Raw genomic sequence first — 11,623 nt, forward strand, 5'->3', positions numbered from 1 at the left:
TATATATATATTTTTTATTTAAATTAGTTTTTATTATTTTTTTATAAAATAGTTTTTAAATTAATATTGAACTATTAGTTATTAAAGTTTTAGTTACTACCTATTAGTTACTACTGTTCTAAATTAGTCTCAATTAATTTTTTAGAAACTAATTTAGAATTTAAAACATTAGTAACTAAAATTTTGGTAATTAATTTAGAATTAATTTAAAAATTATTTTATAATATTTTATTAATAATAGAAATAACATTAGATATTAATAATTTTTAAATTAATATCTAATTTAGTGATTAATTATTATTGGTCTCTAAATTTAGTAATTAAATTTAGTAACTATTTAATAATTTTTTTATTTTCTAAATTTAGTTACTATTTAATAATTTTTTTATTTTCTAAATTTAGTTACTATTTAATGATTTTTTTTATTATAAATCAGCATATTTTTTTATCTAATTGATATTGAAATTCTCTAACTTTACTCAAGATACATCACAATCAACCAAACATTTAAATAATCAAACCACATTAAATAATTACACTTGAACCAAATAAAGAAATATAAGCTTAAGTTAATTAGATTAGAATAACTTCCTTTACTTTAAAATCTTGTGCTCTTAGAGAAAAACACTCAAAAACTTCCTTTACTTTAAATCTTGAGCTCTTGAAGAAAAACACTAAAAAACAGTAGAATAACTCAACAAGTTCTTACTTCAAAAATATAATTAGAAAACCAAGCACAACATTAAACTTATGCTAACATATATTCGTTTTTTTTATTAAATCACACATGCGGTGTACTAAATTCTTACTTGCAAAAGAAACAAAAATAAAAGAACTAAAAATTTGAGAAAAAAAACTTAAACAAGAAAAATATAATTAAATAAAGTTAACTTAAACTCTATTACCTTTTAAGTGCCAATGTTTTCAGAACTTAAAATGAAAAAGAATTAAAAATTTGAGGAAAAAAAAATACTTTGACAAGAAAAATATAGTTAGATAGTTAACCTAAACTCTATTACCTTTTAAGGGCCATACCCTAAAAAAAGAAAGAAAGGGAAGAATCAACGTCTCAATAACTTATAAAGAAATCAAAAGTGTTTAACTAAAAAAAAGAGGAAATATTTAAAAGAAATAAAAAATAAATTATTTTATAACTTTAAATAATTGAAATATTCATTCTTGACTTATCTTAAATCTTCTCATCCATTTATAAAAGCACGTGCTTGTTATTTACATAATATTTTAAAATTTAATTAATTTTTAATACATAATTTTATAAATGAATTAAAGTATAATGTATTATATAAAAATTATTTAAAAAACAACTCGTGGATGGAATGGGTAAAGATTGTTGTAGTAATACCTTCAAGAAATTTTACTTTATCATGCATTGAAACAGAATTTTCAAACACATCGTTTCTAAATACAAAGCAATAGTTCTAACAAGTTCTCTCTTTACAATCAATGATTTCAACATTATCATTTTTAAAACTATTTGTACTAAAATTTAAATAAAAATTATCACTAAAAAAATTATTAAATAATAACCAAATTTATAGATAAAAAATAATTAGTCACTATATTGATTAATTTAGATACCAATTTAGAGACAAAAAAATTATCAATATCTAATGTGATTTCTATTATTAATAAAATATTATAAAATAATTTATAAATTGATATTTAAATTAACTACCAAAGTTTTAACTACTAATATTTTAGATTTTAAATTACTCTCTAAAAAAACAATAGAGACTAACTTCGAAGATAAGTAATTAGTATACTACAAAAAATATTAGATTCTAAATTTGGTAGTAAAAACTTTGGTAGCTAATTAGATACCAATTTAGAAACTATTTATTAATAAGAAAAACTAATAATTTTTTTAGTCTTTAAAATGATATCTAATTTAGTCACTTTAACAACTATTTATTTTTTATCTCTAAACAATTGGTTTCTATTTAATAATTTTATTGTAATGGTAGGTAAAAACTTAATAGCTAATAGTTAGATGATTGATTATTAATTCTGATTTTATTATTATTAATTCTGATTTTATTACCCTTAAATTATTATACCGTTATTATTGCATTAATGATTAGTTTATAGGACGGTTAGTATTCCTATTTTATAGGTTCCAGTAATTTGTAATTTTATTATATATATTATTGAAGTAAATCAAATGAATAAGATCAACTCAACAGTTTTGCAATCTTGTGCAATTACCTTCAATCAGTTTCTACAACCTTTTGTCTCCTCTTATCTCCTTTAAGTTCTTACATAGATACCAATTTAAAAATTATTTTATAGATTTTTATTAATAATAGAAACTATCTTATATACTAATAATTTTTTAATTTATAAAATAATTTATTTAATTAATATAATAATTAATTATTTTGATGTTTAAAATTACTTTTTATTTCACAATTTCATTATTGTTTTTAGTGTATATTCAGATTCGGCATAGATGTTAGTGAAGAAAACAGAGAAAGCAAAAGGTATATTGTCTTAAAAATTTATTGAAGGGTTTGAAGAAATTGGGATGAGGTGGAGAGTCAAAACCGCCGTCTCTAAAGCTCAACACAAATTTGATTGACTAACGTTCGAATCCTAAGAATAAGAACAAAAACATTTGTGGTTTTTAATTATGACTTTGTGATCATTTTGACCATCTTTTCAATTGAAACTGAATCTGGCCATCAATAGCTCTCATTGTCAAATGTTGTTGCTCCATTGTCCCTCTTGATAACATGATTTTTCATTAATGCATGCAATGCAACAAACACCACAATCACCTTTTACCTATACAATTTTATTGTGAAATCCCTTACATCAAGAACTTATCACACAAACACTATAAATAGGAAACTTATTCAATCTATTAGCTCAATTAATTAAAACAATGAGAATTATTTAATTCTTATGAAAAAAATAGTTTAACCCTCCAAATCAATAAAATTCATATATAAATATTTTGTATTTTGTTTTTTTTTTTATATAATATTTTCATTTTAACATTGTTAGAAACCTTTCACTGAGATCTAGTGGATAGACATAGTTGAATTAATAATTAGATAAAAAATGTATTTGACATTTATAATTTTGTTCTTTAGTGTTTATTAGTAATGAAATTTAGTATAATTATTAAATAGAAACTAAAAATAATTAGTTATTATATTAACTAAATTAAATAATTTAGGGACTACAAAATTATCCGCATTTAAAGTGATTTTTATTATTAATAAAAAATTTAAAATAATTTCTAAATTAGTATATAAGTTAGCTATTCAAGTTTTAGTTACTAATGTTTTGAATTCTAAATTAGTCTATAAAAGATTAATAGAAACTAATTTAAAATATAAAATAATAAATAATTAAAATTTTGGTAGTTAATTGTTAAATATTAATTTAAAATTTATTTTATAATTTTTGTTAATAATAGAAACTAGTTTATATACCAATAAATTTTTTAGTTTATAAAATAATATCTAATTTGGTGAAATAATAACTTTGATCTTACTAAACTGAGTTTCTATTTAATAATTTTCTTGTAATGAAATGTATTAAGAAAAAAAAATACTAACTATACTTAAATTTTAAAACATAAATTATTTTGATGAGAAAAAACTAAAAGATATGTAGAGTTATGAAAAGGAAGTAATGATAAGTTAGTAGAGAAAAATGACGATATTGAATAATAAGATGAACTGGTGGTGAAACTAACACAAATTATAATAAATATGTTGACCTAATTAATAAAACCAATTTAATTATGAAACAAACAACTTAGGCAGTTGAATAGAATTGATTTGATGGACAAAGATTGGTGATGTTTTGGTCAAAGTTATTGGTCCTCTTCGTACTGTGCCAACTCACCAACCACTCTTCTCACTGCTTCCTCGAAGACACACTCGTCCCATTCACTTCCCTGCATAAACATCAAAACCTCATTACTCTTTCATACCCACTTTGTTGTTTTCTTTTATATGTTTTTTGTGACTTCTAATGTCATTTTTAATAAGAAAGAAAATATATACTAAAACTGTGATGTTGATCAGTCGTTTTGTGTAATATAATGCACCCAACATAGCCACAACCACAAGTTTAGATTTCTTGTTTTGGGAGGCAACTTTTTATACGTATGGAAGTTATTAAGATATTGATGCTGACTCATGCATATGTTCGATGGCTGCCAAAGTAGAACCAACTTTTTTTGAATTGAATATGCGGTTTGTGACATCATGGGAGGTGACAAAGCACACCAACAGTGTCATCATCACAAGTACTGCAGTTTCGAAGCTCCTTCGTTTTAAGTTTAAAACATGGTAACAAAATAAATATATAATTTTGCATTGATGAAGGGGGGTTCTTGGATCCTGCAAAAAGGAAGCCGCCACTCTTTTCCTCATCTATTTCTGATTTTGCATCTAGAATTCTACTCTCATAATGCAGAGATAGACTTGTCTTGCGCCACCCACTTTTGAAAAGTTTGACAGTGCAAATGGTTACTATCATGTACACATAAACATTCTTTTGTTTGAATATATTTATGTCCTGAAAGTTATCATCTCCTTAATGAAGCTTATTGTATTTTATCAACAAACTTTGTCTACTTTACTATAGATTCATATATAATATATTTTCTATCCCCTTCACGTATAGCCACATGTGGCTAATTAACCTAAACGTTTATACATTCCAGTTGCTGATATTTCTAGTCCAGTGACAATATTCATGAAAGATACTCCTTACTTTTTCTCTCATTTCCCAAACATGTGAAAAGTGTTTCGATGGGGAAAAGAACACGATGTGTTTATCTCAAGAAAACATAGTAGGAATGGACATAGAGTTTGTAAGATTCTTGAAAAATTGTTGAGACTATATCAACTAGAAATTATGATATTTTAAAATATATAAATGGATGCAAAACTTAAAATTTAAAGTTGAATTATACTTAAAATTGAAAGAAGTTGGATGGAATATGGATTGGAAATATGAAAATGCATGTGAAGATATAGAAGGAATGAAATGAGTGGGACGTGGAAGAGAAAAGGAGGAGTATGAAAAAAGGTGGTTACCAAAAGAGCAATATGGAGAAAGAAGTAACAAATGAATCCCACGACAAGCTGTGAAGGGAGGAGACAAGAGTACGAATAACAGTAGCAGCAGATGGGAAGGTATAGTCATTCAAATTCAGGAACAACCGATGGAGATTACATTGTTGCAAACTCATAAAAGAGATAATGGACAACTTCGTTATGAGGGGAATGAGTATAGTTCATGTGAGATATCTTGGTGATAAAACAAAATGATCAATGTAAACATTGTAAATATATGCATACTAGCGTTTTGATATGTCGTATTAATAGTGTAATACCATTGTATGTCTAATGTTAAACAAAAATTATACATGACAGCAGCTTTCATTATATCATAAAACTATGTTATTTTACACTATTTGATGAATTGTTCAAGAGATATATATGCACATACCTGAATAATCCTTAATCTGAAGGTTAGTTGATGAAGAGCATTATTCCCTTGTGCAATGTGGGTGTTTGCGTCCATGGAAACCAAGCTCACGTTGAGACACCGTTTTAAGAATTCCAATAAGCAGATTGACAAATCAATTTGAGAAACTTGTCCTCTCACATTCACTTGCAACTCCACCCTTCGATCCTGTGACGAGCTTGATTCTGCTACATGTGAAACTCGGACACCTAGTCTTTCATTTGGAGATAATCTAACCCTGGTTTCTTCAGTTGTAGGTTCTTTGGATGGCAAAAGTGATGTCAATCCCTCATTCCTTTTACTTAGTTCATCAACTTCAGCCATTAGAGAGCTCAATGTGTCCTTTGCTGCTATTAGTATAGACGCTTTATCTTTCTAACAAATTATACCATGTTAAAAACCAGGCATTAATTGGAATATACCACACATGAAATAAGGGCAAAGTTTGTAAAGTTTTTTTATGAGTACCTTAGTTCCTGGAGGAAGTAGTGCTCTGAGTGCTTGGAAATTCTCGTTTAGTTTCTCACGCCTTCTTCTCTCTGATATCATATGATGCAGCTGGGTATTTGAGGGACGGGACGTTGCTTGAATGCGTTCTCTCATTCTCATAATATTTAAGTTTCCAAAGAATGCAAAAGATCTCTTCATGAGGCTTTGCCTTCTGATATTGGGAGCCATGTTGGAAGCAATGTCTGATCTGTAACTCTGGAAAGCACTGGTGTCTGGATGGAAGTTTTGGTGGTGATGAGAAGTTGGAGATATAACATGGAGGATTGCTCTCATCATTGCATCATGTTCACTTTGTGTTGTTAGAGGGCCTTGTGCCAATGCTTGAATGGCTGTGTTTGCCATTGGGGACATTGTTGCTCCTCCAAGTGTCTCAGGAAAGTGGGGTTGAGAACTGCCTGGAATACTGAACAGAAGAGAAGAGTATTCAGGGCTACCTGTGGATATTGATCTCAAAGAAGATGAAGATGATGTAGGAGGGTTTTGATCAATTTTCTGGGCCTGTCCACCAGAAAAATCTCCAGGAAACAAACTCCTCAGTGCTGTTTGAATGTCAACCTGCACAGAAAGAAATCAGAATTCAATTAATTATACAACATTGATTCATACCTCTTTTGGTTAATGGCATTTCATATGATATGGTTTCTCACCTGGGACATGTTTAAGAAACCAAGCTCAATTTCTCCTTTGTTACACCCCATGAAAACAGCAGTCTGAGAAGAACAAGGCACAAGCATGTTCATCATCAATCTTATCAAGAAACAAAAAAATACAAAGTATTTTGTCTTTGACAACAAACCAACCTTAATCCTTGCCTCCTGTAAAACAAAAATAAAAAGCTAATCTTAGTAGCAGCCTTTAAAAATGTCGCTTAAATATAACTTTGAAGAGAATTCTCTTCCATCAGAAGAATAAAAGTACCTGGAAGAATTGTGTTTGTATTTCTGTTGATGCAAGTCTTAGAAGTTCCAATCGTTGCAACTCTAGGTAGGGACGCTGGTTCCTAAATGCTAGTCCAGGAACACGGCTGAATAAAACAAAAAACACATGTTTACCTTTTCTGATGTAAATTTGCATTAAAAAATATGGAACACAAGAGCTACCCTTACTCATCGTTAACATCAAATGTTAGTGTCCGGAACTGACTGAAAAGTTGCTGTGCCACAGTCCCCAAACTAGAGCCTGGTTGGTCGTTTGTTACATTGTAGATACCATCCAAGAAGCACAAACGACTAAAAAAAAACAGACCAAGTTGTGAGCTCAGAAGTATGACATGTTTAGAACTAAAATAGAATAATGTGTGTATATGCATAAATATACTTGGGTGAAATGGAATCATATGCCCAGAGACAAATGTAACTGCAGCCAAAAGACTGCACCAGAAATTGGATAATATCAGCCCTGGCGGGTACAGGAAGAGAGAAGAGATATTCCATGGGGTGCATGGTGCTTGATGCTAGTGCTTTTGCATCATGATCATGAGATAAAAGAGAATATGTTTTGTGCCTCTAGTAATACTTTTCTTCAACTTTCTAAATGCCATTTGAGTTTACTTTTGGGAAATGCAAAGCACTGTTATATGTGTGAGTGAGGGAGTGGCTTGCTTTTATTGGCAAAATAAACAAAGAAATCACAGAGAGTGGAAGAAGTAGATGCTAGGCTTGGGAGACAAAATAATCTTCAAACCTCATAAATAATTAGCCATTGAAAATTTCAAGATGTGTATTTATTTCACGTGTGAAAGAAGAATGAATCAAAGAGAAAGAGAGAAAGGGTTTTGAAAAGTACTAAAGGTGGTTGATATCATCCCACTAAGAGGACATATAGATGAGACATGGTAGGGAGGAGAAAGTGAATAAAAGTAAAAAAAAGAAAAGAAATGAAAGGTGCACCTGCAAATAGGAAAAAAATGTGTTGTTGCAGAGGGAAGTTAGAGTTTGAAAAGTAGTGAGGGATGAAGGAGTGAACTGATGGAAGAAGATAAGAAGAAAGGGAGAAGTTGAGATGGTTTTGATGGAAAGTGAAAGAAAGGAAGAAAGAAAAGTAGAGTAGGAAGAAAATGGTGGAAAAGTAGTAAAGTCAAAGTCCATGGTTGAATGTTTTGAAAATTAGTCAAGGGTGGAAGGCACGGTGTTTGTTTCCACACATCTTTTGAAATTTCTACTCCTCACTGTGCAATTTTTTTATTTGCTTCCTTCTACGCCACATATCTCTATTTACAACAAGAAACTTCTATCTAAATTATACACCATTTTTTTATCACTTATATAGTAATTTGTTGATTCTAGTGTCTATATTTATATGATTTTGATGAATCGATTCAAGATTAACATAATATCATGATTAAAAATTATTAATTTTTCGTACAATTTAATTTGTGTAAACACCCTTTTATTTAATGCATTGTCGATATCGGATATCAAGGTGTTCTAAAATTGACTTGTTCGGTACATAATATCTTTATTGTTTTTAATATCTCTAATTTACTACAAGCAAATTATGAAATAGAAATCAATTTTTAGAGACTAAAAATAATTAATTGCTATAGTGACTAAATTAGAGACCGTTTTAGAGTCTAAAATTTTTTTGATTTCTAAATTAGTTTATATTATTGTTAAATGGTTTCTAAATTGATGTTTAATTAGGAACCAAAGTTTTAATTGGTAGCAAAAACCTTGGTTGCTAGTTAGACACCAATTTAGAAACCATTTAACAATAATAGAAACTAATTTAGAAACCAAAATTTTTTTAGACTATAAAATGGTATCTAATTTAGTTATTATAACAACTGATTATTTTTAGTCTCTAAATAATGGTTTATATTTCATGATTTTCTTGTAGTGATCTAAGCGTATAATTTAATCTTAATTTTTAATTAACGAACTTAAGTGATAGATTATTGTCCTAATTAAATACTTGATTGTTTGGACCTTATTATTATTATTATTATTTTAAGCAAACAATAATAGCAATACCTATATTATTAAAACACCCACTCATCCTTATTCATTATAATTTATATAATCAACTATAGAAAAAAAAATGTTGTGTGCCATATATAGATTAAACAAGTTCTCAAAAGAGACAACTAAATCAAAATCAACCTATTTGTTTACCAATGATATTGTAGAGTTTTCTAATTATATTAATATTGTAACTTTGACTCTGATTTTTTTAGTTTAATTTGTAGTAGTCGCTGCACCAGACTTGTAATAAGTCTCCTAAATTTATTTATTTGCCACTCTATTATTTACCACAAAAAAAATAAACCAACTTGTAGTTTATTTTATTTGTTAATATATGTGTGAATTAATTGGTAATGTTATTATTTAAGTTATTTTTGAATATTCAGGTGTGAGTTATAGAATGCAGCAGCCACGTTTGATTAATCTTGAATGCATGTAAGATTTTGTAATTACCAAGCTTCTTCTGTTGTGTGGTCCAGAATATTATATTTTTGAATATGCATTAATTAAATCAGCTTATTCCCAGTGCTGAGAAAGACAAAAAAAATAAAATAAAAACTATAGAAAAATTCCTTAAAATTCTACTGGTCTATGAATATTGATGCTATATTTGACCTCATTGATTAGTTAACAATTAAATAAAAAGTAGAGAATAAAATTGAAACCTGATAAGTTAAATAAGCGACTGAATTAAAAGGATTTAATTAACTGGTCAACTGATTAATCCATGAAATAACATAAAATACACATTTTTAAAAATAATATACATACAATTAAATTCATTATGTTTTATAAAAAATTAAAAATTAAAAAATGTTCTAACATTTATAAAAAATCAGTGAAAACCTCATATCCATCTATACCACTAGCCTACTTGAATTCCACCCAATTAAAAATAACCCATGTTCTAATTAGATACATTCACACTTATGTTGACATTCCTTATATGTATACATTTGTAAATATCACTAATACAAAATTATTAATAAAAACTAATTTTAATTTTAAAGATAAAAATTAATTAGTTGTTATATTAATTAAATTAATATTATTTTAAAGATTAAAATAATTATTAATATATTTAAATTAGTTATATTATTGATTAATAGTTTCTAAATTGATATCTAATTAGTTACTTAAATTTTAATTAATAATTATTTAGATTTTAAAGTTGGAAGTTAAAAGTTAAAAGTTTGATAACTAATTACATACAAATTTATAAAGTATTTATCAATAATAAAATCTAATTTAGATACCAATACATTTTTAGTCTCTAAAACAATCCAATAAATTTACTCTCTCCTTTTTCTAATTACTGTTTAAGGTTGTTCTAGAAAAATTAAGAAATACAATAAATTTTAATATTTATAAAGTTTTCTATTACAATAAATACACACATATATGTATATAAATTAATTAATGATTATATAAATGATCAAAATAAAAATAAAAAATAATTAATGATATCTTAAACATTGAAAATAAAAATTAAATTAAAACAAAAAAATTCTAAAAATACGACACTAGAAAAATAAATAGGAAAATAGTTTTATATAGTGTAAATACAAATAACGATGTAAATAAGTATTTGGAACAAATTAGAAATAAAAAAATAATATTCATTGGAAACTGAAAATATTAGTTAATTTATTTTTTCAAAACTAAAATTCAATTATTTGAGCCATATACGAAGACTTTTTTGAAATCGAAAAAGTTGTAATTGAAAGAAACATCTTTCAGCATAGCTTTAGCCAAAGGAAGCTTCGTCTCATTCCTTCACTTTCCTTCTATATTTCCTCAAAGGCTCTCATCAAATATATCTTTTTAAAATTATAAAAAAATTACTATTTTTTTCATTGTCAAACAATCTATTTATAATATTAATATTTAAAAAAAACTTCTATTTCATATGTTTAAATAAAAAATATAAATATATAAAATTAAATTTTAAACAAGTTTTCAATAATTAATATTCTTTCACTATAATAATTTTATTATTATTTTTTAAAATACTTAAATAAAATTATTAACAAATAATGAATACTATGATACCCATATCTACTCCATCAAAAAGTGAATAATTAAAATAATCATACACATATATATATATATATATATATATCCAAGATATTTATTTACTATTCTTTACAGATTTTACTTATAAATACAAATTTTGTTGTCATGCATAATTTTATATATTATCATTATTTGTCACAACCGAAGCAAACCAAATATATATCAGATTTAGGTTGAATGGTCTAATGGACCAATCCTGTTTTCTTCTTACACCACCATGTTTTAAACAAAACAAATATTCATTTATTTAATTGAAATTCATTGTACATATAAATAATTTTAAATATAATAATTAAATTATATTTTAAACATATAAATTATATTTTAGCTTTATGCAAAAATAATGTATACTGTGATGATACTCTTTTTTTTTTTTTTAAATATTGAAATACAGTTTAAAACTTAAATTTTTACATTGATAAAATGAAAGAGATATAAAAAAACACCATAAAAGTATTCTTGTTGACCAAAAGTTAAAAAAATATCTATTAGGAAATGTCAAAAAATATTTTTGTTTGAGATAATTAGTATTTTAAATTATATATTCAGTGAGAGTGACC

The 11,623-nt window shown here is 26.3% G+C and overlaps 1 protein-coding gene across 1 annotated transcript; it reads right to left on the minus strand.

Moving 5' to 3' along the window:
* Positions 1–3,675: 3,675 nt before the first annotated feature.
* On the minus strand, positions 3,676–7,929 carry LOC137822712 (putative transcription factor bHLH041). Its single transcript, XM_068627659.1, has 8 exons — positions 7,342–7,929; positions 7,131–7,253; positions 6,943–7,048; positions 6,825–6,839; positions 6,672–6,734; positions 5,983–6,579; positions 5,497–5,889; positions 3,676–3,931 (listed from the first exon to the last, which is right to left on the minus strand). Exons 1-8 carry the CDS (start codon positions 7,464–7,466, stop codon positions 3,848–3,850), a joined length of 1,506 nt encoding a protein of 501 aa, XP_068483760.1. The 5' UTR covers positions 7,467–7,929; the 3' UTR covers positions 3,676–3,847.
* Between the last annotated feature and the right edge of the window lie 3,694 nt (positions 7,930–11,623).

This window comes from Phaseolus vulgaris, chromosome 9 (assembly GCF_000499845.2).
Source record: "Phaseolus vulgaris cultivar G19833 chromosome 9, P. vulgaris v2.0, whole genome shotgun sequence".
NCBI classification, from domain to species: Eukaryota; Viridiplantae; Streptophyta; class Magnoliopsida; order Fabales; family Fabaceae; genus Phaseolus; species Phaseolus vulgaris.

Excerpts from the sequence above, each read along its gene's own strand:
- LOC137822712 (XM_068627659.1), bottom strand. The coding sequence starts at position 7,466 with ATGCACCCCATGGAATATCTCTTCTCTCTTCCTGTACCCGCCAGGGCT. Across the intron at positions 6,580-6,671 it reads GTTTCTTAAACATGTCCCAG|GTTGACATTCAAACAGCACT; the intron begins GTGAGAAACCAT and ends CTTTCTGTGCAG. Across the intron at positions 3,932-5,496 it reads TCAGATTAAGGATTATTCAG|GGAAGTGAATGGGACGAGTG; the intron begins GTATGTGCATAT and ends ATGTTTATGCAG.